The sequence below is a fragment of the Protopterus annectens genome, chromosome 7.part0 (assembly GCF_019279795.1).
Source record: "Protopterus annectens isolate FY-2018-M chromosome 7.part0, PAN1.0, whole genome shotgun sequence".
Taxonomy (NCBI): Eukaryota; Metazoa; Chordata; order Ceratodontiformes; family Protopteridae; genus Protopterus; species Protopterus annectens.
In genome coordinates, this window is record NC_056739.1 from 253,829,230 (window position 1) to 253,857,079 (window position 27,850).

Below are 27,850 nucleotides of genomic sequence, written 5' to 3' on the forward strand. Positions count from 1 at the left end.
CATTTTATTTGACTCATTTGTTGAAGAAACTGCAAGTTAATATGCATTTTGCGAAGAGTAATCATGAGACCATATATTTGCCATAACAGACCTCCCCATTTGACACTATTAGTGTCACACAACACACACAATTATATTTATTTTTTTTAAGTTGATAAAATATGCTTTAGTATCATAGTATTTATCATTTACAGTGACTGAATTTTTATTTACCTTAAGTTTATCATCAGATAATTTCAAAAGTGGCATTTTAAATGCAGGTGAGGTTAAGCATTTTGAAATTACAGTCTTTAGAACAGAAAAAAACAACTAAAAGAATAATACCAATTATTGTAATGATACCATGTAATATACTAGTTTCCTGATTATCAAATACACTGACAACCATTTAAAGAATGTCCACTGTTTACATGTGCTGTCCAGGTCCTTGGCCCTCTGTTCCATGAAATTGGCCAACTTTTTTTGTTCATCACGATAGTCCGTAATATAAGAACCACAACAACTTTTTATGAGGGCACATGAATCACCCCCCCACCCCCCACCCTTGGCAGCAAGAATTATGTCAAGTGTCAACCGATTTTGTAACACCACAGTTTGAATTTTACTAATTTTTCAGTTTGCCAACCCCATGTGATGTGAAGTATTGTGTGCTACCTTCTGAAGAGTTTTTTGCACTCCATACCCAGGGGTACAGACTGAAAATACTTGTTGTGCCCAGTGAATTGTCCATTTATTTTTTAGTCTGCCTGCTGGGTGGTTTTTGAAATGTTGAATAGCAGGAGTAATATAGCCCACAAAACAACATTTTGATGAGTTTGTAGGAAACAAGGGGTAGGCATGATCACTGGAAATGCAGTAACGATCTTCTATTATTCCCATGCCATTCCCCCAGTCAGAGCTTTTTAAGTGTAAAGAGTTCAACACAATTTTATGTCTAGTGCCATTTAATTTGATGGTTTCCACTGCTGCAGTTTCATTTTTAAAATAGCATGTGTCTCCACAGTTTGTGGTTGCTAGCTGAAGGGACACAATCTTTGAAAAGTGTGTCACATTATGCAAGTTAGATTAATGTCACTAAGATCCTTTTTAAATCTTACCTGTGATACAGAGATTGGAATTGTGGGAATCACTGTCTTAGAATGATGAGGTATATGCGAACACACCCAACAGTTTGTCACAGTTACATTCACATTATATTGCAAAGAACCAGCAGGAAACTATTTTTTCTCAATCAGCTTATAAAAGGAAACAGCAACCAAGACTGCTGTCTGATTTGATTTTTTTCTTTTAATTCTTTATGTAATGATACCTTGTAATATACTAGTTTCCAGATTACCAAATACACTGTCCCACCATTTAAAGAGTGTCCTTTGCTGACAAAGATGATTTGTCTGGGGTCCCACACGGCAGTTTTTTCACAGTGTGCAGAATGGACCCAAGTTGGTTGTCCTGCAAAACAAATGGCAGTGAATGTTGTTAATAACACTTGGTAGCAGCCTTTTTACTTTGGACTCAAACAGTTTTTTTTTTGGAAAGTTTCAACATAAACCCAATTATCAGGCTGCATTTGGTGACAGGGCTGGTCAGGAGGTTGAGGAAGAGCCTCACATACAATTTTGCGATACTGCTGCAAGAAATTAATAATGTTTTAGCAGTAAGACAATATAGCATTATCTGTTAGAGTTAGTTTTTCATTTGACACAGGGGGAGTAGCTGGAAGGGCCATGGGTCTCCCCATTAATATTTCATAGGGACTCAATTTTTTGTAGTATTTAATATACTTTTTATACTCATTAATGCTAAGGGAAGTGCCTCTGGCCACTTAAGGTTTATTTTAGCAAAAATCCTCAAAATCTTATTTTTAAGGATCCTATTAACCCTCTTTACTAATTCAGATGACCAAGGGTGGTTAGGACAGTGAAGACTCAACTTAGTATTAAAAATTTTGCATAGATCCTTAGTCAAGGAATTGTTAAATTGGGTTCTCTGGTCACTATTGATTGTACAAGTTACACCAAATGTAGGTATAAAGTTAAATAGTAATTTTTTAACAACTGTTACAGAATCTGCTTTGTGACATGGGAAAGCTTTCACCCATGCAGAAATCATACAAACCACTACTAGTTCATATTACACAATTATTAACATGCTGAAGTATTAAAAAGGAGACATGGGGAATATACCAACTTCAGGTAATTTGATTAAATAATGCTGCCTTACCTGCATGGGCTGGTAAATGATATGTCCTTACCAGGTAAGGAAGAAAGGAGTCAGATGCCACCAGTCAGCTGTCCAGATGTCACCATAATCCTTCTTCAAATTTGTTGCATCCATATTTAAGCCACCTTTGAACTTCTCCCTGTGATGCTTCAGCTTGGACAGCTGATATGCTCTTAAAATCAAACACATCATCAATATTAGTCTTGCAATAACATCACATGAAAATTTGCACAAAGCCCTTTTGCAACTTGCTTAGCAACTTGATCTGCCAAATTAATTTTTTAAACAATATCTATACCCCTTTGATGGGCACGTCATTTAACTACTGCTAACTGTCTAGTTAGCAAAAGAGTCTCTAATAAAGTATTTGCATATACTGAATTTTTAATTTGATTTTCTAATGAGGTTAAGAAACTTCTCTGCTTTCAAAGTTGCCCAAATCATGTACTGCACCAAAGGCACAATAACCATCAGTGTACATGTTGGCAACTTTGTCTTTGGCTAGCTTACAAATCCTTTGTAGAGCCATGCGGTCAGTCACCTGAGCAGAATGAACACCCTCTAGTGTATGTTGAAGCAAAACATCATTACTGGTGCAGACAGATATTTTTGTGACCAGATTTGTATTTTGATCTCTTCACAGGAAACATCCACAAATAGGTCCAGTTCAGTGTTAAGTATAAAAGTGTCCTTTAAGTCATTCCTAGGAGAAAGATCTTTCTGCTCCTATCCTGTACCTGGCTGCTGTGCTCCTTGCTTAGGCGCTTGACCTACACCTTCTGTTCCTGCTGTCCCTGCACCAAACACCTGAATTAACCCTGCTGGATGCCTCAGAAAATTATTTCAAACTAAAGAATTAACCTACCAGCTCCCTGAGAGACCTTTTCTCCCTAAAAGACAGGAAACCTTCTGTTCCTGTTGTCCCTGCACCAAACACCTGAATTAACCCTGCTGGACGTCTCAGAAAATTATTTCAAACTAAAGAATTAACCTACCAGCTCCCTGTGAGACCTTTTCTCCCTAAAAGACAGTGAAACCTTCTGTTCCTGTTGTCCCTGCACCAAACACCTGAATTAGAGAAATAAAAACCAATACCTGCTGGGCAAAACAACCTCTGTATAACGAACGCAGTGTACAATGTCAAAAAAGTGTGACAGAGGGAAGTACCATCGACTGCTTAAATGAAATACGACAAAATTTCCTTTAAAATCCAAAGATTTAATGCAGCAAAAAGACAGACAAGACAAATGGACTGCAGTAAGTAAGCGCTTTCACGTTTGAATCAACGCTTCTTCAGACTCTAACACAGCAGTCGGGAATGCATCTCATTAAATATAGGAAATGACATCACTTTAACAAGTTACAAAACTAGAATACAAAATTAATTAATCATATGTAATTAAGAAAATACAAACAAGAAATGCATTATACTGTGTATGCATATAGTGTGTTAATAAAATTACTAAAAAAATCCGTAGTAACACAATTATAAAATCTGTATAAATATCCAAAAAAAACAATGTATAAATATATAAACAAAACTAAAACTGGGTAATGTAAATTTATGAGCATGTCAAAAAATACTACTAGTGTCTCAATGGTCTACTATTTAAAAACGGTTTGAGAGCAACCCTATCATTAAGCCCATATTTATGGGCTTGTAGTTTTAAAATCCATTTACCTTCCCTCTCTTCGGTGAAATTCTTAATGTCACCCAATCTACCACTTCTCATGATTAGTTCCAATACCCTAAATTTAAAAGTATGTGAAGAACCCTGTTCTACTACATGCCTCGCTAAGGCATTATTAATATTGTGTTTCTCAATGGCATATATATGCTCCCTTATCCTCTTTCGTAGAGATCTGTTGGTCTTGCCTACATAAAATTGTTTACAAAGCTGGCATTCAGCAACATATATGGCATTGGTAGATCTGCAATCAGCATAATTACCGAAACTATATGTGCGTCCAGTAACTGGATGTATAAAGTGACTAGAATCAGTTATAAACTTACATTGATTGCATGAAAGACATGGGAAAGTTCCATGTCTATCAGATTGTTTATGGCTCTCATGCACCCTGTCATAACATAGAAGCCTGTTAAGCGACTGCATATTTCTATATGCTATACGTGGTCTGTCATCTATCAACTTCTTAATTCTTTCATCCATTAATAATAATTTCCAATTATTATTAAGAACTCTAATTACATGATTGTTTCTATTAGTGAATGGTATTGTTATCCTATTAATAGGGACATTGACACGGTCCCTATTATTTCGTGAACGAGTGTTCGATCGTCTCATCACAGGAGCACCAGAACCTGTTCTATGTCGGTCTCCTTCAAGGATGCTAATTTGGTGTTGGCACATTGGGAGGATACCTTTGTATTTAATGGGAACATGGAATTCAAGAAGTATTTGAAGTATTATAATAGATTTGTAGATGACGTTTTTATTGTGTGGGGAGGCACTGTTGAACAGTTGGCTGTTTTTGTGACTTATTTGAATAATACCACTGATTTTCTTTGTTTAGAATGCTCTCATTCTGCTAGTGTCATTGATTTTTTAGATGTTAAAGTGACTAAGGCTTCCAATGGTTTTGATACACAACTTTTTAGGAAACCTTGTTGGAAGAACAATCTTTTGCATCGAAATAGTATGCATCCTCAGCATGTTCATAAAAATATAGTAAAGAATCAAGTCATGAGAGCATCTAGATTGACTACTAATGATACAGTATTTGATCATCACAAAATACAATTTACCAATGATTTTACATCTAGAGGTTATAATATATTGGAGGTGACCAATGACATCCTTGAAGGAGACCGACATAGAACAGGTTCTGGTGCTCCTGTGATGAGACGATCGAACACTCGTTCATGAAATAATAGGGACCGTGTCAATGTCCCTATTAATAGGATAACAATACCATTCACTAATAGAAACAATCATGTAATTAGAGTTCTTAATAATAATTGGAAATTATTATTAATTGATGAAAGAATTAAGAAGTTGATAGATGACAGACCACGTATAGCATATAGAAATATGCAGTCGCTTAACAGGCTTCTATGTTATGACAGGGTGCATGAGAGCCATAAACAATCTGATAGACATGGAACCTTCCCATGTCGTTCATGCAATCAATGTAAGTTTATAACTGATTCTAGTCACTTTATACATCCAGTTACTGGACGCACATATAGTTTCGGTAATTATGCTGATTGCAGATCTACCAATGCCATATATGTTGCTGAATGCCAGCTTTGTAAACAATTTTATGTAGGCAAGACCAACAGATCTCTACGAGAGAGGATAAGGGAGCATATATATGCCATTGAGAAACACAATATTAATAATGCCTTAGCGAGGCATGTAGTAGAACAGGGTTCTTCGCATACTTTTAAATTTAGGGTATTGGAACTAATCATGAGAAGTGGTAGATTGGGTGACATTAAGAATTTCACCGAAGAGAGGGAAGGTAAATGGATTTTAAAACTACAAGCCCATAAATATGGGCTTAATGATAGGGTTGCTCTCAAACCGTTTTTAAATAGTAGACCATTGAGACACTAGTAGTATTTTTTGACATGCTCATAAATTTACATTACCCAGTTTTAGTTTTGTTTATATATTTATACATTGTTTTTTTTGGATATTTATACAGATTTTATAATTGTGTTACTACGGATTTTTTTAGTAATTTTATTAACACACTATATGCATACACAGTATAATGCATTTCTTGTTTGTATTTTCTTAATTACATATGATTAATTAATTTTGTATTCTAGTTTTGTAACTTGTTAAAGTGATGTCATTTCCTATATTTAATGAGATGCATTCCCGACTGCTGTGTTAGAGTCTGAAGAAGCGTTGATTCAAACGTGAAAGCGCTTACTTACTGCAGTCCATTTGTCTTGTCTGTCTTTTTGCTGCATTAAATCTTTGGATTTTAAAGGAACTTTTGTCATATTTCATTTAAGCAGTCGATGGTACTTCCCTCTGTCACACTTTTTTAAACACCTGAATTAACCCTGTTGGACGCCTCAGAAAATGATATCAAACTAAAGAATTAACCTACCAGCTCCCTGAGAGACATTTTCTCCCTAAAAGACAGGAAACCTTCTGTTCCTGTTGTCCCTGTACCAAACACCTGAATTAACCCTGCTGGACGCCTCAGAAAATTATTTCAAACTAAAGAATTAACCTACCAGCTCCCTGAGAGACCTTTTCTCCCTAAAAGATAGTGAAAGTATGTATTGTTACAGCTAAGAGCAAATAGCAATGATATGACTTTTTAAGACTCTGCTAGGTTAGGCAAGTTTCCCAGTTAGGTTAGCCAGCAGCCAACCCCCCCCCCCTACTGAACATCTATCATTTTGTATAATTGTCCTTCTTCCAGCTTATATACTCTCTATCACTATCTGGCTCATCCACACCCTTCTCCCTTAACCTGCCACCCCCTCTTGATGACCTACCTGCTGCAATAAAGTGACTGCCCACTAGGTGGCATCTCATCACTAGCCCACTGTATATTAATCTCCTATCCTATTGTTAACCGTACCTCCAGAACTCTGTTCCCAGTTTTCTATAGACTCACTCTTTCACCATTTCTCCTTTGTCCTAAGGTATCCTTAATCACCCTCTACTCCTCTAATATCCTGACTCTCTCCTTTCTTGCCTCTTAACTTTCTTCTACACTCTCCCACTCTCAGACTTACCTGCTGCATTGCCATACTTTACTGATTGTCTTCCTCGGCAGTCTACTCTCTTGTCCAAACCCGCTCCGTTTCCCCTCCGGGCTCACTCTGCTCCCCTACCCTGCCCCCAATTCCCACCCGGCCCCAGCACATCTACACATATACCTAACTAACTCCACCTACCTAACCTACTATCCAATCACAGTCCTCTCCCACTTACCCGTCCACCTATTCTCTAATCAAGAAAAACCCCACCTCATTTTCCACTCCCACTGCTAATCCTCCCCCTACTCTCTTCCTACCCCTGCGCACTTTGTTTCCCTTTATCCTTTCCTTCAATATCTAACTCTCTCCATTCACTTCGGACCTTCCCCTTCTCAACTAACATACATCACTATTCTCTCCTGTCTGTATATTACCCTACCTTATCCTAACATGCCCTACCAACTCCGCTTAACTATTCATCTCCCCTGCTCCCTTCTCATCTTACTAATAACTCTTCATCATGCTACTTCATACTCCCATAAAGCTCCTCCTCTCCTATGTCCTACTCAAACTACCCTAACCCCCAACTACTACCCCTCGAACTCTCTCACTTTTACTCCGTATGCCCCTCCCTTATTCCACCCAACTTGCTACATCTTTTTCATCCCAAACTATTCTCTACCTCAACTAAGACTCTCTCTCTGATACCTCTGCTAAACCCTAACAAATACCTACTATACAAACTTTACAGTTCAAAACTGATCACCTGCAATGTCCTAACCTTATCTGGAGACATTCATCCTAACCCTGGCCCTTGTCCCAGTACAAACTACTGCATCCCTCCATCCTCCTCCTCACCTTCAACAAATAACACTCCCCACCCTTCCTGTCCCCCTCCCACTTCCCCCCTTAACACTCTGAAGATCTTCACTATCAATGCCCAGAGCCTTAACAACAAATGTCACCATCTACAAGCCTGGATTAATCACAATAAACCTGATATCCTAGCCATCTCTGAAACCTGGCTAAAACCCCATACCACTGACTCTGAAATATTACCTCCTGGTTACCACATCCTCAGATGCCATAATTTACTCTAATCATCTCTCTCTCTAATACCCCTTCAAATTCCTACCCCTAATTTCACAAACTCCGAAATCACAGCTAGCCTTCTCCGATTAAATAAACACAAGAATATCTGCTTCATATCCTTATATATCTCCCCTGGCAACAATATCTCCACCCTTGAAGATATTCTATACTGGTCCTCAACTCAAATAAAATATGAAACATATATTCTAGGCGATGTCAATATCGACTGGAATAAAATCAACTCACCATCACCCTCACTTTCCATTAACCTTCTAAACTTCACCCAAGTAATCTCCACAACTACTCGCCCTAACAAAAACCACCCCCCAGAGTCCATCTTAGACTGGATTCTAGTCTCCCATCCAAACAAAATCACTCTCAGTGGTACTATCCCTGACACCTTCAGTGACCATCTCCCTGCCTCCATCCATCGATCAAACAGCTCCACCCAACACCAACACCTCTACATTCAAACTCGTAACCTCAGTAACTTTAACCCCTTAATTTTCTCTAACATCTTCAAACAAATCAACTGGCAACCTCTAAATATCGTCCCACTTGACAATGCTGTTGAACATTTCAATTCCATCTTCCTAAATACTCTCAACTCCCTAGCCCCTCTAAGAAATAAGTGAATCAAAACTAACTCTGCACCATAGTTGACCAAAGAAACTAAACAAATCATGCGTCACAGAGAGAAGTCCTGGAAGCTCTACCAGAAAAATAAACTATCCTCTACCTTACTTCTATACACCCAACTCCGCAACCAAGTAAAGAAACTCATTACCAAAGACAAAAAAAACTACTATATTAAACTTCAGTCCAATAACAATAAAAACCCTAAACAATTTTGGAAATCAGTCAATTCCCTTCTTCATCCCGGATCTCAAAACAACCCCTGCCCCAACCCTAATCTATCCGACAACGAACTTAGCTCCCACTTCAATACCTTCTTCATTGAATCCATAGCCAAACTTACCACAACATTTCCTAATAACAACCCACCTAACTCCCTTTCCTCTCCACCCAACAACCCAAACAATAATCCCCCCAATTTCCATCTCAAACCGGTATCCACTTCTTTTCTAAAAAAGCTTCTCTCCAAGCTAAAGCCAGGATCTAACGCCCCTGACAACATCCCCCCTTCCTTCCTCAAACATGCAGCTGAAGGTATCGCCCTTCCAATTAGTATTTTGATTAATAGATCCTTAACTGAGTCATACGTACCCAAACTTTGGAGTTCAGCCTACATCCTACCACTTCACAAAGGAGGCAAAAACACCTCTATTTCTAACTTCCACCCTATCGCCCTACTCTCTCCAATATCTAAAATTCTAGAAAAATGCATCCACCACCAATTCTTACCTTATCTCATTCAAAATCACCTCCTTACACCCACCCAGCATGGCTTCCGTCCCGACCACAGTACCATAACTGCACTACTATCCTTCTTAGAAACTATCAATCAAGCTCGAGACTCTGGACTCATTGTATCCACAGTACTGCTAGACCTTTCAAAAGCTTTTGACACCATCTCTCACACACACCTTCTTCATCATCTGGCTAATCTCAAACTCTCCCCAAACACTCTTTCCTGGTTCTCCAGTTACCTATCTGATAGATCTCAAGCAGTCAAATGGAAGAACTCATTCTCTTCCTTCTTGCCAACATCTACTGGTGTTTCTCAGTGATTCATCCTTGGACCCATGCTTTTCAACATCTTCATAAACAACCTTCACACCTTTATCCCTGACACCACAGTCATCCAATACGCAGATGACTCTACCTTGGTCTGCTCTGTCCCAAACCTTCCTGAACTCCAGACCAAAACCCAATTAGCCTTTACCACCACAGAGAACTGGATGCACCAAAACCACCTTTCTCTCAACTCCAATAAATCCAAAATACTAATTTTTCTCCCCTCCAAAGTTTCCTCTCTGGACAAAAACACATTCAATGTTCTCAGCCAAACTAACACTGCCATTGAAGTGGTCCCCTCTGCAAAACTCCTTGGCATCACCATAGACGAACACCTCAAATTTGATCTTCACATACAACATAATATTAAGAAAACCCACCAAAAGCTAGGTATGCTATATAGGAACAATCACTTCCTTTCAAACTCCACTAGGAATACCCTGGCAACATCCTTCCTCCTACCTTCCCTTCTATATGGAGCCCCTCTCCTAACAAACTTGTCTGCTAACAACACCTCTAAGCTCGAAGCTTGCTATAATAAGATCTCTAAATTTGCCACCAAATCCAAAACATCAACTCACCACTGCCACAGCCTTCGTTCTCTGAACTGGTTAGAACTCCCTAATTATCTAGACTATCTACAACTAACCGCCACTCACAAACTAATATTCTCCCCTAATAAATGCCCAGCCTTAAAGGACATCCTTCCTCCATACATCCCTAACAGATCACTGAGATCTGAAAACCAAAACCTAATCTCCATTAGTAAACCGAAACGACCAGCTGGCCAGCTTTTACTCTCCTTCTCACTTGGTAAAAAATGGAACTCTCTGCCTACTTCACTTAGGACTATACCCAACACTGAATCCTTCAAAACTCAACTTTTTCTTCACCTATCCTCCAAATGGAAATGCTCCTGCTTTCACCCCACTTAAACTCCATAGGGACTCCTAACTAAGCACTCATACTCCGCTATACTCTCATACTTATTCTAATTTCTCAAAATACCTACAACTAACAGACTAAGTGACTGTAAGCATTGATTCAAAAAAAAAAAAAAATCTGCCATCAAGTTCTTTGCAATTCTCAAATGTATTAACCCTACTTGTTTCTACAAACTATATTGCATGTATTTTTACTTTTAACCTTTATTTGCATTCTGTAACCTACATTGTATTATACTGTTCTTGTAGCTTTATTCTGTAACTTATATTGTATTATACTGTTCTTGGAGCTTTTCTCCCCGGGCTTCCACTGAAAATGGGCACTTCTTGGCCCAGTGGACTTCCCCGGTAATCAAACTGAAATAAATAGATATAAATGAATAAATTAGTCACACACACTATCATGTTTTTTACCATTCTCAGTAGTAGATAACAAAGATGCAGGACTTAAAACAGAACAGCGTATGAGAGAAATTCATGGATTAGAAAGAAGTGTTAAGTTTATATTTAGTTAGACGTGCAGTCAAGAGGGGTTAATTTATTTTTATGTAAAAGAGATGATACAGAATGAGGGATGGCTGCTGTAAGATCATGCCTGAACACCAGTGATTGTGCAAGGTTGACTAGAATTGCAGCAACAGCCACTGCCGTTAAACATGGTGGAAATTCCTTTGCAAAAGAATCAAGTGCTATACTGTAAAAAGCTAATAGCCGATAGTTGTCCTAATGTTTCTGTGCAAACACTCCCTGAGCAAATCCATTTATTTTATGGCAAAATAAAATAAAAGTCTTTTTATAATCTGGTATCCCTAAAGCTAGGGCAGTAGCTAAAGCTTGCTTTAAATTTTGAAATTAATATTTTCTTTACAATCCCAAGGGAGTGGCTCTGGTGTATTTTGTTTTAAAAGATTTGTCAAATGATTAGCAATCTCTGCATAGTTAGAAATCTACTGTCTGCAATATTCTGTCATACCTAAAAGAGATGATCTAACCTGACACTGAGCAGTTGGATTTGGGGCTTTAGGTATTGCCTCAATGAGAGATGGTAGCATCTGCCTGCTACCCTGAGATATCAAATGGCAAAGATAATTTATCTGAGGTGACCATAGTTGTAATTTTTTTCTTGACACATTGTGTCCTTTTCTGAAAGAATATTGTTAAAAGATGAGGGTATTTTGCTGACACTACTGAAAAGAATCAGATGTAATTAGTAAGTCATCTACATATTGCACCAACACAGACCCACCTGGAAATGTCACATCTTCCAAATCTTTTTCAGAATTTGATAAAATAATGAAGGAGTTGTCATGGATTCTTGTGGCAACCATGTCCATGTGTACTTATGCCCCTTATAAGTAAAAGCAAACAAAAACTGACTACCAGGGTGGATAGGTATATAAAAGAATGCTGAACACAAATCTATCACAGAAAAATATTTTGCTGTAGGTGGTATGGAACTCAATATTATTGCTGGATTTGTTACAACAGGGAAGGTTGTTAATACTGCATTGTTTGCAGCCCTCAGATTTTGCACAAACCTGTAAGTATTCTTTTCTGTCTTTTTCACAGGGGGAATAGGAGCATTACAAGGGCTTTTAGCAAGTACTATTACTTCTTGTTGTAGTAAAGACTGAATTACAGGCTTGATTCACTGCTCTAATTTTGGTTTCAGTGGATACTGCAGAATGCTAGGGAGAATTTTTGTTGGATTCAATTTTATTTTTACTGGTATTGCAGATTTTAATATACCTACTTCATTAGCATGTTTGCCCCATAAATTAGCAGGTACCTGCTGCAACATTTTTTTCTTTTGTCTGTATGCCTTCAAAAGGCTGTTTCTCAGCTTCTGCTAAGACTGCTAATACTTCCCCATCTGATTTTGTTTGAACATCCAAAAACACTCCTTCTTGTGAACAGTAAATAGTACAACCTAGTTTGTATAACAGGTCTTTTCCTAGCAAATTTTACTGGAATGCCTTTCTTCAATCGGTCCTAAAGAAATAGGTATAGGTTCTGAAACAGGATACATAACAGTAGCATTTGTTCCTCCAACTGCCTTTACTTTATGTTTTGAAACTGGTATTTGACTATCTGAGGTAACTGTTTTAAGTCCTGCATCTTTGTTACCTACTACTGAGAATGGTAAAAAGCATGCTAGTGTGTGTGTGACTAATTATTTGCTTTCTCCTAGGAATGACTTAAAGGACACTTTTATACTTAACACTGAACTGGACCTATTTGTGGATGTTTCCTGTGAAAGAGATTAAAATAAAATTCTGGCTCCAGTGTCCAGCAGGAAAATATTTCTTGTAATTTATTTTTACCGTAACATAGGGCCCCTTTTGATCTATTGGTAACAAAGGATCAAGATGTATTTCTGTTTTATTACCCTGGCATAGTCAGTATGGTGATTCCTGACTCCTTCCAATGTGAGGAGGTGATGGAGGAAATACAGTATAATTATAATTTGGCTGCCATTCAGTGCAGGTATCTTGGACTGTCTGCATTCACCTGTGTGGGCATTCTCCTCTTCAATGTCCTGTTTCACCACAATTGAAGAAAGTTCCTTCAGATGAGGCAAGAGGGGCACTGCCAGCTTGTTGTTGCCAACCAGATGCACCTTGTTCTCCATGACCAGCACTTACTAAATCCCCTAGCATTTCTTCTCCCCCTTCCCCTGCCTCTGCTCCATCCCCTTGGGGCTTCTAGCTACCTTATTTGCAAAGTTTGTAGGTTCATAGGTGTATACTAAGCTAATGGACCTGGATCCTTTACAAGCTTAGCCCATAGGATTACCCTGGCATCGTGCCAACCGACCTTAAACAGCTTATCCTCAATATCCTTTCTCTGTTTTTCCTGATACTCAGTACACTGATTTGCACCACTTAATAAGGACTCCAAGTCCTTTTCCTGCCAGTCTATAAGCACTTGCTTTATTTGACTTTGTACAGGGGCTTACAGACCCTGTGCAAAACCAGCTGCAATAGTTGGCTTAGCTTGCTCATAGGTTCATAGGTTCATAGGTTCATAGGTTCATACTAGGCTATCTGCCCTAGGGCATTTATAAGCCTAGCCAGAATGTGTTTGGCTATCACCACCCATTTTAAATTTATTTTGCTATGCCCTTTTTCGAGGTTAGTATACTGCGCTTCTGTCTAACAGTGACACAGAAGTGATACCCGGGGTAAACCTATGATCTCCCATCCACTCATCAAGATTCCTCTTGAAGAGAGTCAATGAGGGACTCTGCCTAACCTGGACTGGGATTTTATTCCAGAGTGAAGGGAGCCTCTGGGTTATGAATCTGTCCCTCCAGCATGTCCTATTTATTTCAGTGCTGAGGTTTAAGTCCCTCGAGCGCGTAGCTCGATGGGATTTGGATTTTCTGAGGTGCAGCATGTCCATTAATTCCGGGTTGGACATGGCTTTATAAGTCAGGCACAGATCGCCTCTGAGCAGGCGGTATGCCACTGAGTAGAGCTGGAGTTTCTTTAACCGGGCAGCATATGGCATCTGTTTGAGCCCCTTGATCCTCTTGATGAAGTACTTTTGGGGTCTTTCCAGTTGCTGCAGGTGTCTGGTAAGGTACATCCCAAAAAGGGCATTGTACTCAATTATGGGCCTGATGAGGGATGAGTAAAGAGGCACGATGACCTCCCCTGATCTAGATGTGAATCCCTTCATGATTAGGTGGGCTATATAAAATGTTTTTCTAACCACTTTGGCCACGTGGTTGTCAAATGAGAGATTGCTATCAACTTGGGTCCCCAGGTCCCTAATTACTTCTTCTGTACTTAATGGATTACCACCTATGTGGTAATTTGTGGCACTTTGTTTTTGCCAAAGGGATGACTATACACTTTTTGGCGTTTAGCTTGAGGCCATGGCTCTGGCACCAGTTGTCTGTTTCTATGAGGCCCTTTTGGAGGATGCTTGTGTCAGCTGGAGAGTCTATTATGGTGCCCAGTTTGCAGTCATCTGCGAACTTGGTCAGCCACAGTCCTTCCATGTTGGACTGTACCTCCGAGAAATATATACTGAACAAGAGAGGTCCCAAGACTGAGCCTTGTGGGACGCCACTTGTAACTGGTTTGGAGTCTGACATGGCTCCAGCTATTCTAACCATGTGGGTTCTGTCCTTGAGCCAGTTTGCAACCCATCTAGTGACATAGGGGTTTATATTTAAGCTGGTGAGCTTATCTATAATGCCAGAGTGGGGTATTGTATCGAAGGCTTTTGCGAGGTCCAGGTAGGCTGTGTGGACCACCTTCCCCTTGTCAATGGCCTTGGTGACTGTTTCAAAGAAATTGACCAGGTTTAAGAGGCAGGATCTTCCCTTAACAAAGCCGAACTGGGTAGGATCCAGTGTCTGTAGGTCCCCAATATCTTTATTTATAAGGTCCATGATGATCCTTTCCATAGCTTTGCAGACCAAGCTAGTGAGACTTATGGGGCGATAGTTTCCAGGATCCGTTGAGGCACCACCTTTGTGGAGAGGGACCACTGTTGCTGTCGCCACTCTTTGGGTACATATCCTGTAGTAAGGCTAAGATTGAACAGTAGTTTTAGGTTTGGGTTTAGCTCTTCTTGGAGTTCATGTAGGCGCAGCCGGGACACCGTCTGGTCCCATTGATGCTGTGTTTCTTGCTTTGGAGAGGGCAGCTCTTACCTGAGCATCTGAGATGTCAGGGGGGGCAGCACTCTGCTGGGATAGATATTAGCCCTTTTGGTGGGGAGGGGGGTTTTGCACTGAACCTGTCAGCTAGGATGTTGGTAATGTCTGTGGGTTTGGTGTATTTTTGTCATTTTGGACTAATTCTGAGCATATCTGGGAATTCCCACCCAGGTTCCTAACATAACTAAAGAAAGCCTTGTGATTATCCTTAGTGTCCTGTGCAATTTTTCTCTCAAAGCTGGCCTTAGACGATTTTATGAGTGCCCGTAGTTTTTTGCTAATACTGATCAGAGATGCCTTCCCTTTTGGGATTTTGCTCTGTCATGTAGTAGCTTCCTCCTTCTATTGTATAGTTTGTTTATGGCTGGGGTCCACCAGACAGGACGTCTGCCTTTGGAGGATTGGGTCTTGGTTTTATTTGGGATTGCATGATCCATGCATTCCTGAAGGTGTTCATAGAATGCGTTTATAAAGGATTTTGTGGTCTGGGCCGTATTATCCAGAGGCCCGGGGGCTTTGAAGGATTCCACCTCGGTTTTGAGGAGTGTGAAATTTGCTTTAGAGAAGTTTTTCACTGTGGTTTTCTGGGCATGGGGTGGGGTTGGGATGTGAATATCCAGTGAGATTAGTTTATGGTCTGATCTTACCAGTGAGGGATACACTTCTGGTCTGGAGCATAAAGTCCCCATGTTGGTGATGATCAGGTCCAGTATGTTTTCCCCTCTTGTGGGAGTGGTAACAAGTTGTTCCATAGCATTTGAGTTTATAAATTCTAGGAACCTTTGGGCTAGGGTGTTGGAGCTAGAGTAATGCTCCCAGTCTGTGGTTGGGTAGTTGAAGTCACCCAATATAATGGTGTTTGGAGAGACCTTCATATTTTCCAGTGCTCTCAGGAAGGCCGAGTGGGGTTCCTGGGTTTGGGAGGGTGGTCTGTAGCAGGCTATAAACTGGAAGGCAGTTTTACCCACTGTTAGTTGCACATGGATAGTCTCTGATGCTTCGTGCTGTGCTACCAACCTGGAGGTGTGGGTATCTTTGACGAATATTGATACTCCCCCTCCTTTTGTGGTTCGGTCTAAGTTTTGGGGCCGAAAAGCATGGTATGAGGTATAACCTGGTAGTGCTGGGGTGCTCTTGAGAGCCTTGAACCAGGTTTCTGTTACTGCACAGATATCGATGTTCTCCATGCTAAGGAGAGTTTCGAGTGCTTGCATCTCGAGGTTTAGACTTCTGGCATTGAGTAGCATTACTCTTAGTTTCTTATCCCTTGTGATACCTATGGAGGTGGGTTTGTCTTTTGAGCCTTGCCTTAAAAAGGCACTATGGGGGTAGCAAGAGCCTTTGCCAATATCCGAAAGCCCAGGGGTGACAGGTGCAAGCCGTCCCTAGTGAAGCATCGTGGCTTGTCGAGCATGTCATCCCAGGCTGACAGGCATTGGATCCCCTTTGAATGACACCAATACTTAAGCCAATTGTTGAAATTGATAATCTTGTCTTCATACTGTGGCATCATTCTTGGTGAGGGTAAGATGCTACTCAAGGTCAGGGTCATACCGGCCTGGGCTACATGCCCAGAGATCTCCTCTATGTCTCAGGGAGGTACGTGTTCTTCTGGATTTGATATCCCTGAATGTCTAGCAAACACTGCTTTAAGATAACTCAGATAATCTGCAGTTGCTTCTGCTTTATTTTACTTACCTGCCTGTATCTAAGGCCAATCTGTCCTTACTTGGCACACTTTTGTAATTTTATTTAACAGTGCTGTCCTTTTGTCTATTAGTGCATTCCCTTCGAGAGTAAAATCTGTTACTTCAGCCTTCTCAAGTATTTCATCTGAAGTAACTACCCAAAGCAGCTGGTTTAAATCCATCAACATAGGGTTGTAACATTTTATTATAATTTTTAATTCTTCCTTAAACCTTAATAGATCTTCTCTAATATTTGGAAAACTTTTAGACGTACTATGCAAATCAGCAGGGGTCCAATGGTGATAAACAAGCTCTCTAATATCAGCTCCCCAATTTTTTTTTTAAGAGGTGCTGAAATATCCTCTCCAGAGGCCATAGCCTCTTGTGCTACCCTATCATGTGAGTGTGCGTGATGAGCTACAGGAGTGTCAAGTACTAGTGCTTCTGTTGGAGAGGTAGACGCTTGTTGAAAATGATAGGAAGAGGAAGGAGAAGAAGAAACCTCCTTGACTGCAGATGCCTGTTCTGAACATGAGGATTAAACACAGGCTACTGGATGAGATGTAACAGTACCATGCTGAACTGGCATCCAATGGACAGTTGTGCGAAATGCAGGGGGTCTGAGAAACAGCAGAGTCTTGTACAACAGCCACCCGTACCAGTACATATGGGAGTGGGGGTGCTGTAGCTACTGGAGGATTATCAATTTCTTCTGAAGCCTCTGCTTTTTGGCATCCCCAATTTCTTCCATACCTGCCAAGACAGGATAAAGGGATCCCTTTTTATTGGTCTTTACTGCTTTCTTAACATCTTTTACCTGTTGTAGCAACTTCTTATTAGCATCCTCTAATCCTTTAATGTTGACTCATTTTCCCTTTTAAGAGCTTGAGTATACCAAGAATAAAATATAGCTATTTGTTCCTCACTTACTTGTTTTTTTTCTTCCAAAATACGCTTCCATTTCACTAATTTATATAATTACAAGTTCCATTTAATGGAAATATCTCACCAGGACAATATTTAGTAAGCTGAAACCACTCATTCAAATACTTACAACTTTCTTTTTCATAATCGTGATACATAAAATAAGCAGGTGTTCCCTTTACAGAGATTTAATCATGCTTGCTTAACTTTGTTCCAATTCTCCCTATTAAGACTTACCTTGTAGATTCTGGATCCTGGTAATTTAGAGGAAGTAGAAAAAAAAAAATGACTACAACAATTCACACACCATTCAGGGAGGGAAAGGTAGGGATTCTGTCATTGAGTAATGAAATAGGAAAGGTTTCAGTCAGCCTTTTCCCATGGCACCCCCTTGCTTTCATCCTGTCAAAAGCTCAAAATTTACAGCTCCAGCATTGTGATCAGGATAATGGGGTGGATAGGTACCGTGTCCAGAACTGACCAATATTTTTCAGACCCTTTGAGAGTATGTTCACACAGTCACACCTACGGCCCAATGTGCTGCGGGTTCATGAACTTGATTTAACACACACACACACACACACACACACACACACACACACACACACACACACACACACACACACCTATGTCCCAGCATGCTGTAGGCAGTAAAATATAAGTATAGCTCTTGAAACTGACAACAAAATAGAATAAAAAGCACAAGAGTTTTAGAGTAATGTAAGTTTTGCATCTGCAGCAAGTATACAACAAGAACCAGCTAACACAGGACTGTATAAAATACTTGTTTAATCTAAAACAATAAAACCAGTAAAAAGTATATAACAGATGAGTGCTTTCATACCAAATGTGCTTCATCAGGAGACAGAGGAGGTGATATTAAAACAAAACAGAGTGCTTAGAAGTTAAATGGATGTTAATTGTACAATCTGACAAGGGCAAAGGACTAAATGAGCATATATCTTTAAAGGGTCTACTTTGTTTCACTGAAATTCATTTCACCCTGACCACATCACTGAAAACTCAAATTACTGAAAACTCATTTCACTGAATCTCATTTCACTGAGCTGCAGTTAGTATATATGGCACTGTATAGAGTACTGTAAGAAAAGTAAAAGGTATATGCTCTTTTCCCCACTGTAGTGAAAACCTGGAGTTAGTATATATAGTTAGGGGGGGTATGGGGGGTGTAGCTCCCCACTTAGTTTGAGCACATATTGTCCTCTGGAGAGAGTTAGTCATTGGTGTTGCAACTATGCATGTCTATTGTTGAAAACATATTGTTTTGAAGTTTTTGGTAAAATACAATATAAAATAAACAAGGGGGGCTATGCCACCACACCCCCCAATGTGGGGGGGGGCTGTGCCCCCCATACCTCCTAACTATATATACTAACTCCAGGATCACTCTACAGTGGGGAAAAGGGCATATACCTTTTAATTGCCTTACAGTACTCTACACAGTGCCATATATACTAAGTTCAGTTCAATGAAATGAGATTCAGTGAAGTAAGTTTTCAGTAATATGTGTTTTCAGCGAAGTGGTCAGGGTGAAATTAAATTCAGTGAAATGATATTCAATGAAACAAAGTAGACCCACCTTTAAAACCCCAAGGTCACGTGACTTGACCTGGTGATTCTGCACTTTCCTGACTGTATTTAAGCACTGCTTGTTAGTTTGTTTTTAATCTGATGAAGGACATTTGGTGTGAAAGTTCTCATCTGTTATATACTTTTTACTGTTTTTATTTTTTAGATTAAAGAAGTATTTTAGACAGTGCTGTGTTAGCTGGTTCTTTTGTTTTACTTGTTGCTTTTGAATTTGTTATTGAACCAGCTTTTACCTGCTCAGTTTGATTCTGTTTCAAAGTTTTGCATCTGGTTTCATGGCATAATCTCACTCTCTATGTCTATATAACATTTTTAGACTTATGTAAGTTTCAGATATGTTTTTGTGTTAAGGTATCACACATACTGATCTGCTGCAGTGAAATACTACTGTAGTAGAAATGCAAGAGATGAATGGAAATATGCAAATATGCTCTTAAGGAAATAAAATGGGTATAATTAATATTTCATGAATTTCATTCAGAAATTACAGCTTCTGGGTACGCTTGATTAGAAGAAAGGATTTGGGACTTAGAATAATGAAGGAAACTGGGAAGGAGAACAAGTAGATATAAATATTTTTTATTACTTTGTTATGAAACAGTTCATATATTCTGATATAGGAGCTGCAGATGAAATGATAACACAGTTTGTTTCTAATATGCATAAAACGTATGAATAAATATGAGTAAATATGCAAAGGACCAATTAAAAGTTTTCACCAAATAATGCTTCCTTAAATCAAAAGGAAAAAGAAAGAAAAACAGTAATTTTCATGTAGGGATTAAGCCCTTTGCTCCTCCCCAGTGTGAGAAGTACACTTGTTGATAACTAATATATAATTATTGCACTGCTACAAAACCATAACTGTCTGTAATAACTAACTCTCCCCTATTTTACACCACCAGAAATGTTTTAAAATATGTCTATATATATATATATATATATATATATATATATATATATATATATGGGTTCACTTCAAAATACCTAAACTCAAAATACCGAGATCAAAATCTCTAAAGCTCAAAATACTGAAAATTCAAAATACTGAAACTCAAAATATCGAAAAAAAAAAAACACACAGTACAGCAACACAACTATATTGCAGCAGAACTAAATACAGAAACATATTAGTCTTCTGCAAGTATAGAGTATATAGTATAAAGTGCAATCTTGGAGTTTATATATTTAAGTAGCAGGGGGTGTGGGGGGCACAGCCCCCTGCTTATACTTGGAGAAGAATAATATGTTTTTTGTTTTATTTACTTCAGTATGTACTTGTGCTGGAATATAATAAGTGTTTGTATCCTTTGTGTTTTCTTTATTTTGAGTTTTCAGTATTTTGAGCTTTAGAGTTTGGTCTCAGTATTTTGAGTTTAGGTATTTTGAAAGTCAGTCTTTTGACGTGGACCCATATATATATATATATATATATATATATATATATATATATATATATATATATAATTTCTGGGCTTTCCAGCTCCTCTTTGGGTTCAAACTAAGAGCTATTAAAGCAAATACTAAAGTCATGCCAGAAAGTTTTGTCAAAGAGGAAAGGATATATTTTGCCCTTACAGACATGGAATTTATACAACAAATGACAACAAAGACAAAATATTATTACTAGTATTCATAGAAAATTAAATTTGCCGAATGATTTCCTGATGGGCACTAGTTGCCATCCTAGACACACTATGGAAGCTATTCCGTATGGTGAATTTTTGAGAATTTCTCGATTATGCAATGATGATAATATATTTATGAATTAAATATTATCTACTAGGAATATGTTTAAAAAAAGACAGTATGATGTTGATTTGATTGATTCGGATATTAATAAAATATTACATAATAGGTATAATAAAGAACCATTATGTAAATATAAATATAAGTATGATATTATGAATTGTAAAAATGTGGAAAAGATATTTATGGTTTCCTTTTATAATATTTGTAATGAGAGCATTAAAAAATGTATTTTACATTATTGGGAATTTTTAAAAAATTATTTTGAATTGAAAAATCTAATGGAAAAAAAGTTAATGTTCTCCTATAGGAGAGGTAGGAATGTTAAAGATATGGTAGTGCACACTAGATTTTATAAACCTGATGAGAAAATGCACTACCATATTGTTATGAGAGGGATGCTACCATGTGGAAAATGTAATGGTTGCTCTTATGTAAAAAAATTTTTCCCCATATAAACAATATTAACTTTAGACCAAATGGTCAGTATAGCTGTAGAACTGATAAAGTAATATATGCTATTAGATGTGGGTGCAGTACGTTTTATATTGGTCAAACAAAGAGAATGTTTAAGGTAAGATTATTGGAACATTTGAGAGATATTAGGGTAAAAAAGTTAGAAAGTCCTTTGGCTCAACATTTTTATGAATATCATGAGGGAAAATGTGACACGTTAACAGCAACTGTTCTGGAACAGGTTTTTGTGAATGAATTAAATGATAATTTGGTTAAGAAAGCTCTTTTAAAAAAAGAAACTATCTTTATTCTAAAGTATGAAACTTTAATTCCCAAGGGCTTGAATACAGAGTGCTATTGGAAAAGTATTATTTAATTTTGTTGGAAATGCATTTTAATTTTGTTGCAGATGCACTTTAATTCTGTATGTAATGCATTTTATCAATTTTAATGAATTAATTGTATAATTGTTTGATTGAAGTTAATAGTTGATGCTATATAAACTCTTGGAAATGTGTTATGTGTTACTCCTTGAAAGCTTACTGTGGCCGAGGCGCTAGAGAATAAATATTGAACTACATTATTGGACTGGCTTTGTTGTTTTGCACTATGGAATTTATACAACTCTGTTGAGAAAATTGTTAAAGTAGTCCATTGGCCATTTGAACTATTTGACATTAACAACAGTAAAAATAATTTAAATGGGAGTTTTGAATAATCTTTGTTTCCTTTAATCATTTGAAATATTTGCACTTTTTATAGTGGTAAAGCAAGAAAAATATATCAATATATTCTTAAATATTTGCTTGATGTTAGGATTACCAGTAAATTTAATGCATTATGCAGATGTGACAGAAGCTTTGCGTAAGTGCAGTATTACATTTCAAATTTATGTTGCATATTAAAATCTTCACTAGATCACAGTCTTGAATGGCTAACTCTAAATAGAAATGAGGTCACAGAAAAGGTTTGATGCATATATAGTGAGAGGGCTGAATTCAGTCCTGTCAATTACACCTAATTTGACAAGGACCTTTTATAATTAATTAATTTTGTGTGTGTTGCGTCTGGTTACTTAATTCTTTTTCTCAGGCTTTTTGACATTACTTGAGATCTGAAGAAGAGCCTGAAGGCTCAAAAGCGTGCTTTCAGCAGAACTAATTTGCACACAGTGAATTATGTCATATAAAAATATAAAGATTACCCTCACATAAGGAAAATAATCTGCATCAAAAATAAAAATTTAACTTTTATTAACAAGTATGATACATGATTGAGTCAGCTATATAAGTAATTTCAAATAATGAGTTAACTACAAGAATATGAAAGATGAAAATGTCGTATATGTATGATGATTAGTAACATTAGTAGACAAAGATGAGTCACACCTGATTGAAAGTTTTTTCTTTGATCATTTATCTATTGAATTTATCTGCCTCTTTTCAAGGCAGGCTATTGATCTATGAGGATCTTATGAAGCACAGCCTAATACTCCAACTGAAGTTTTATCCCTCATGCTCTGCATACAATTAACATAGAGATGGTAATGTCAAGGACATGCTGGAACATTGATATCTGTCTGACTATCTATCTAGCTATTTGTCTCAGTGTCTGACTGTCTATAGTTTTAAAATTTGCAGGAAAACAGAAGTGATTTACTTGTGAGCTTAGCAAAACAGAATGGACTTACAACTAAACTGAGCATTAACATGACTACAGTAATTTTAAGTTCCAAGATTTGTTGCTTTTACTGCATTATACTTATTTCTGTGTTACAGAAAGCAGTTTGGAAAGAAAAGAAAAGATTCCGTATTGCCAAATTGAGATCTAATTGTCAAATAATAAAGAAATATGGCATACAGGTCCTACAAGCTAAGTAAGTCTCAGTCATTATATTATTAATTTAAATTTGCTTCAGAAATAGTCTTCAAAGATACCTCAAGCTTTTTAACATTTTTGTTACCAAAAATGAAATGTCACATCTGTTGCCACATAAATTAATGCCTGCCATACTAGAATAAATTTAGCCAAAATGTTTAACAAAGACAGGAATATGCTGGCCCCAGCTTGTAGACTATTTACAGTAAAGTAGATAAAGAAGGAGGTAGACAGTACATGTCATAGATTAAAATGTGTATAGAGATGAAAGAAGAAGGGAAAGTGTTGAAAAAGACAGAGACTGGAGAGCTTAAGAAGATGGCTCTAAGGTCAATGGGATGACAGTAAAAGCAGGAGAAAAAAGGACAAAGCTAGTAAGTAGATAGACATGACCAGCAGACCCTTGAAATATGCTCACATGACAGGATAAGATAATTAAGGATATGATAAAGAAAAGTACATGTGTGGAGGGGTCTAAGACATTTCGTCAAATCACAAAGCAGCAAACATCTCTTCATCGAACATTTATTTAGCGAAGCTACTGATCATCGAACGGACTTTTCAGTGAACTTTTTTCCTATGGCAAGGCAATAGTAGGCCACCCTAGAGACCATGAACAAAATAATAAAACTTAACACATACCCAGGTTTGGGGCTGCACCCCCCCCCCATCCTAACTAAATATACCAACTCCAAGATTGCACTTCAGTGGGGAAAAGGGCAAACTGTTGCCTTGTCCTGGGAAAAATTTTCCTGAAAAGTCCATTTGACGATCAGTAGCTTCTTTAAATAGGTGTTCGAGAAAGAGGTGTTCACTACCTTGTGATTCGACAAAATGTCATAGACTCCATATGGAGCAGTGATGATTATAATGTGTGAGTTCAACCTGCCAAAAAAGTATTGAATTATTCCAACTTTTAAGATTAGACAAAGAAAATGAGACAGAAAAAAATAGAGAAGGTGTTTACAGTAGGTGTATGACTGAACTAGAAGGAACAGGATTTTGGATATTGTACTCATCAAGATACAAAAGTGAGGAAAGGTTGAAGTAGTGTTTCTCTTTCAGAAAAGCATGGATAAAGGAGAACAACAATATCTGGATAAGTGATTATAAGGATGTGATCATTAAGAAAATAACAGGAATGACAAAGTGACTGGAAAGGGAATGGGATAAGCGGTAAATAAACTATGGTAGGGAGTAAAACAAGATGCGTAGTGAAGAACAGAGATAAAATTAAAATAATGTCAAAATGAAAGTGAAAGCTAAGTCCCGAGGGCACTGAAAAAGAAAAAGAAGAAATAAGGAAAAGACTTATTGGATGTGATATATATGGAAACTGGTAGGATTATGGGTAGGCCAGAAAGGCAGGCCAGTAAAGTAAAGCCAAAGTTAAAAAACGGCTTTAGAGAAAAACAAAAGGGCATCTCAGAGTTATTAACTATGTCAGAAAAGGAGGAGAGCAGGAGAAAAAAATATTTACACATTTTACATTATGTGCTGTTTTGATAAGCCAAAGAAAAATCTGATTCATTAAATGAGTTTTCTACAGACTAAATACAGAGGTAAAAATAAGTTGTCATAAATGATTATTTGAATACTTTTTTTTCATAACTGACAGCACTTACTACCTGTACTGTGGGGCTTTCAGTTCTTAAAAGATGTAGCAGTAGTCTGATATAGCCAACAGAATGCATAAATGAATGAAAAAATATAAAACCTGCATGGTTTAATGATTTTTGAAATCTAAAACTGCATAACAAATGTGTTAGGCAAACCTGAAACACATGCTTAATTCCTATTTTTTTTAAACAAATAAAAATAAGTGCTTGCTTTCAATAGTAACCAGAGATATTGTCAGGCTAAATTTATTTTATTTTATTTTATTGATATTTTTCTTAACGCATTTTCAGGATGGACTAAGAAAACATTAGTAAAAACATTACAAAATTGTGAACAATAGTAGTTTGTCAGTTATAAAACATATAGATGTGGTAACCAAATTTATCCTGATTTACATGGTAGCAGTACAAATACAATAGTGTACTATGCTGTTGCAGTGCTATGCAAGAAGCATAAAGTAGAAACTGTACTACAGCTGCTTTACAAGAACAGGAATTAAGTGGGAAAATACAACAGTAATTACAGTTGCGAGATAAGGATGTGAAGGAAAATGCACAAGTATTCCAAGATTATATGTAGGTACAAAATATCAATCATTGAGTTGGGAGGGTGGCCTAATGGTTAAGGTGTTTGCCTTGCAAACACAAGGTGCAGGGTTTGAGTATCACAAGGAATAATTAGCTAGGCTTAAAATGGCTCGCAAGGGCAGTTAGCCTAGTACTAATCTATGAACCTATGAATCTATAAAATACATAATCATTCTTTCATACTTACTTATACATAAGCAAGGCAAACAGCTTTATATGAAATATTTAGTCAGACTGTACTCAAAATGGGTATTCTTTTTTGAGGATGGTATGTTAGTCTATTAACCTCAGGTGCAAAAGTAAGGAGTTCCAATCCCTAGGGAGGAAGAAGGCTTAAACCATATTTCCCAGTTTGTTGACGTCTTTGTATATTTAAAGGACTTTCTAACTCACATCGTTTGCCTTTTGAGGTAATTAGAATCACATTTATCTCTGTAAGGCATGCATCATGTTGACAAAGACACCCTTCTACACTATGTCTCACACACACGCACACACACACACACACACACACACACACACACACACACACACACACACACACACACACACACACACACACACACACACACACACACACACACACACACACGCGCGCACACATGTATGCATTCACCATCAACAAAAAAAGTGCACCCACAGTCAGTCACACTCACAGAAACACTGACCAGTTCACCAGCCCCACACTTCCAAACTCTCAATTCCCTCACTAAGCAATCTAGTGCAACTACCTCACCAAGCCCACATTCATTCACTAACAACCTGCCAACCCCATGTCTTTGATGAACTATCCTACACTGCAACTACTTACACAGGACTGAATGGGTGACTGCTGTGTTTATATGGTGGTCATATTTCCCTCCAACAGTGAACTTTTATGCATCTGAGAAATTCTCTGTGCAAATTTGGTGCTGTTGTCTTTTATGCTGGAGAGCACAAGGCTAATTAATATTACCTACTGTCCCAGCTATGGCAGTCAGACCACCATTCATGATGGGATGTCCCACCAGGGTAAAACCTCATCCGTAGGGAAGTCTAGGTATTAGAAAGGCTCACAGTGGCAATGAAAACTGTCATGACAAGGATTCACCCTTGCCCTAAGACTTTCTAATTTCCAGCCATAATGTTCAAACCACAGTACCCCACTTTGCAAAAAGATCACTTTTCACAATTATGTTGTTCAAAACCTTAGAAAGAACACATGATGAAACTGTACATTCTCCACACCTAAAGTTAGGTAATGATGATAAGTATGTGATAAAGGCATAAACAAGTCGATTAAGTATAATAATGTAAACCTAATATTTCTTGATACTACCTTGATTAAATGATGATGATAGCTTGCATTCTGCTTTTTTTTTAAATTATGCACATATTTATATTTTATTCACAGAAAGCTTGCTGGAATGAGTATGAAATTCCCGTTAGTTGATTTTCAAACACAAGTAGAGCATACAAAGAAGATTGTAGACATGCACAAAACATGCTGCGAAGGAGATTCGTTTAATTGTATGACAAAAAGGGTAAGTTTTTTTTTTTTTTTGTTATGTTATTAGAATTATCACTTAAAACTAACAGGTTGAAAATAGATTTTTTTTCTTTGACGGAGTGCCATTTTTATTACAAATAAAACAGAATAGTTAAAAGCTTACAGAACACCTAAATGTACAGCTAATGACTTATGACAGTGGTTTCTGGCCCAGAAATTGTAGTTATTGGTCGTTTTGGGCAATTTTTCCATCTCTCAAAACTTTCTGATTTAAAAATCCTCATTTGCACTTGTTTCTTTCCTGTAACTAGTCTAGTTCAGATGCAGATTTTTAGTTTTAGCACTTGAATTTGCTTATTCGTGCTCAGCACTTGTTCAGAACTTGTTGTAAGCACTAAATAAACTACAAATTACTACAGCACTCAACCTTCCTCATTACCTAGAGGAAAACAGTTTTGGTACTTACTTTCCTCACTTGCTTAGAGAAAAATAGTTTTTTATTCAGACATATAAAAGGGTCAGCTCC

At 37.7% G+C, this 27,850-nt stretch overlaps 1 protein-coding gene across 1 annotated transcript in view; it reads left to right on the forward strand.

The window, feature by feature from the left end:
* The window catches only part of LOC122806379 (albumin-like), a 211,177-nt gene that overhangs the window by 86,952 nt on the left and 96,375 nt on the right, over window positions 1-27,850 (forward strand). The window contains exons 6-7 of the mRNA XM_044076733.1: window positions 23,529-23,626; window positions 27,229-27,358. Of these exons, the coding sequence (XP_043932668.1) occupies window positions 23,529-23,626; window positions 27,229-27,358 (228 nt within the window). The remainder of the gene's footprint in view (window positions 1-23,528; window positions 23,627-27,228; window positions 27,359-27,850) is intronic.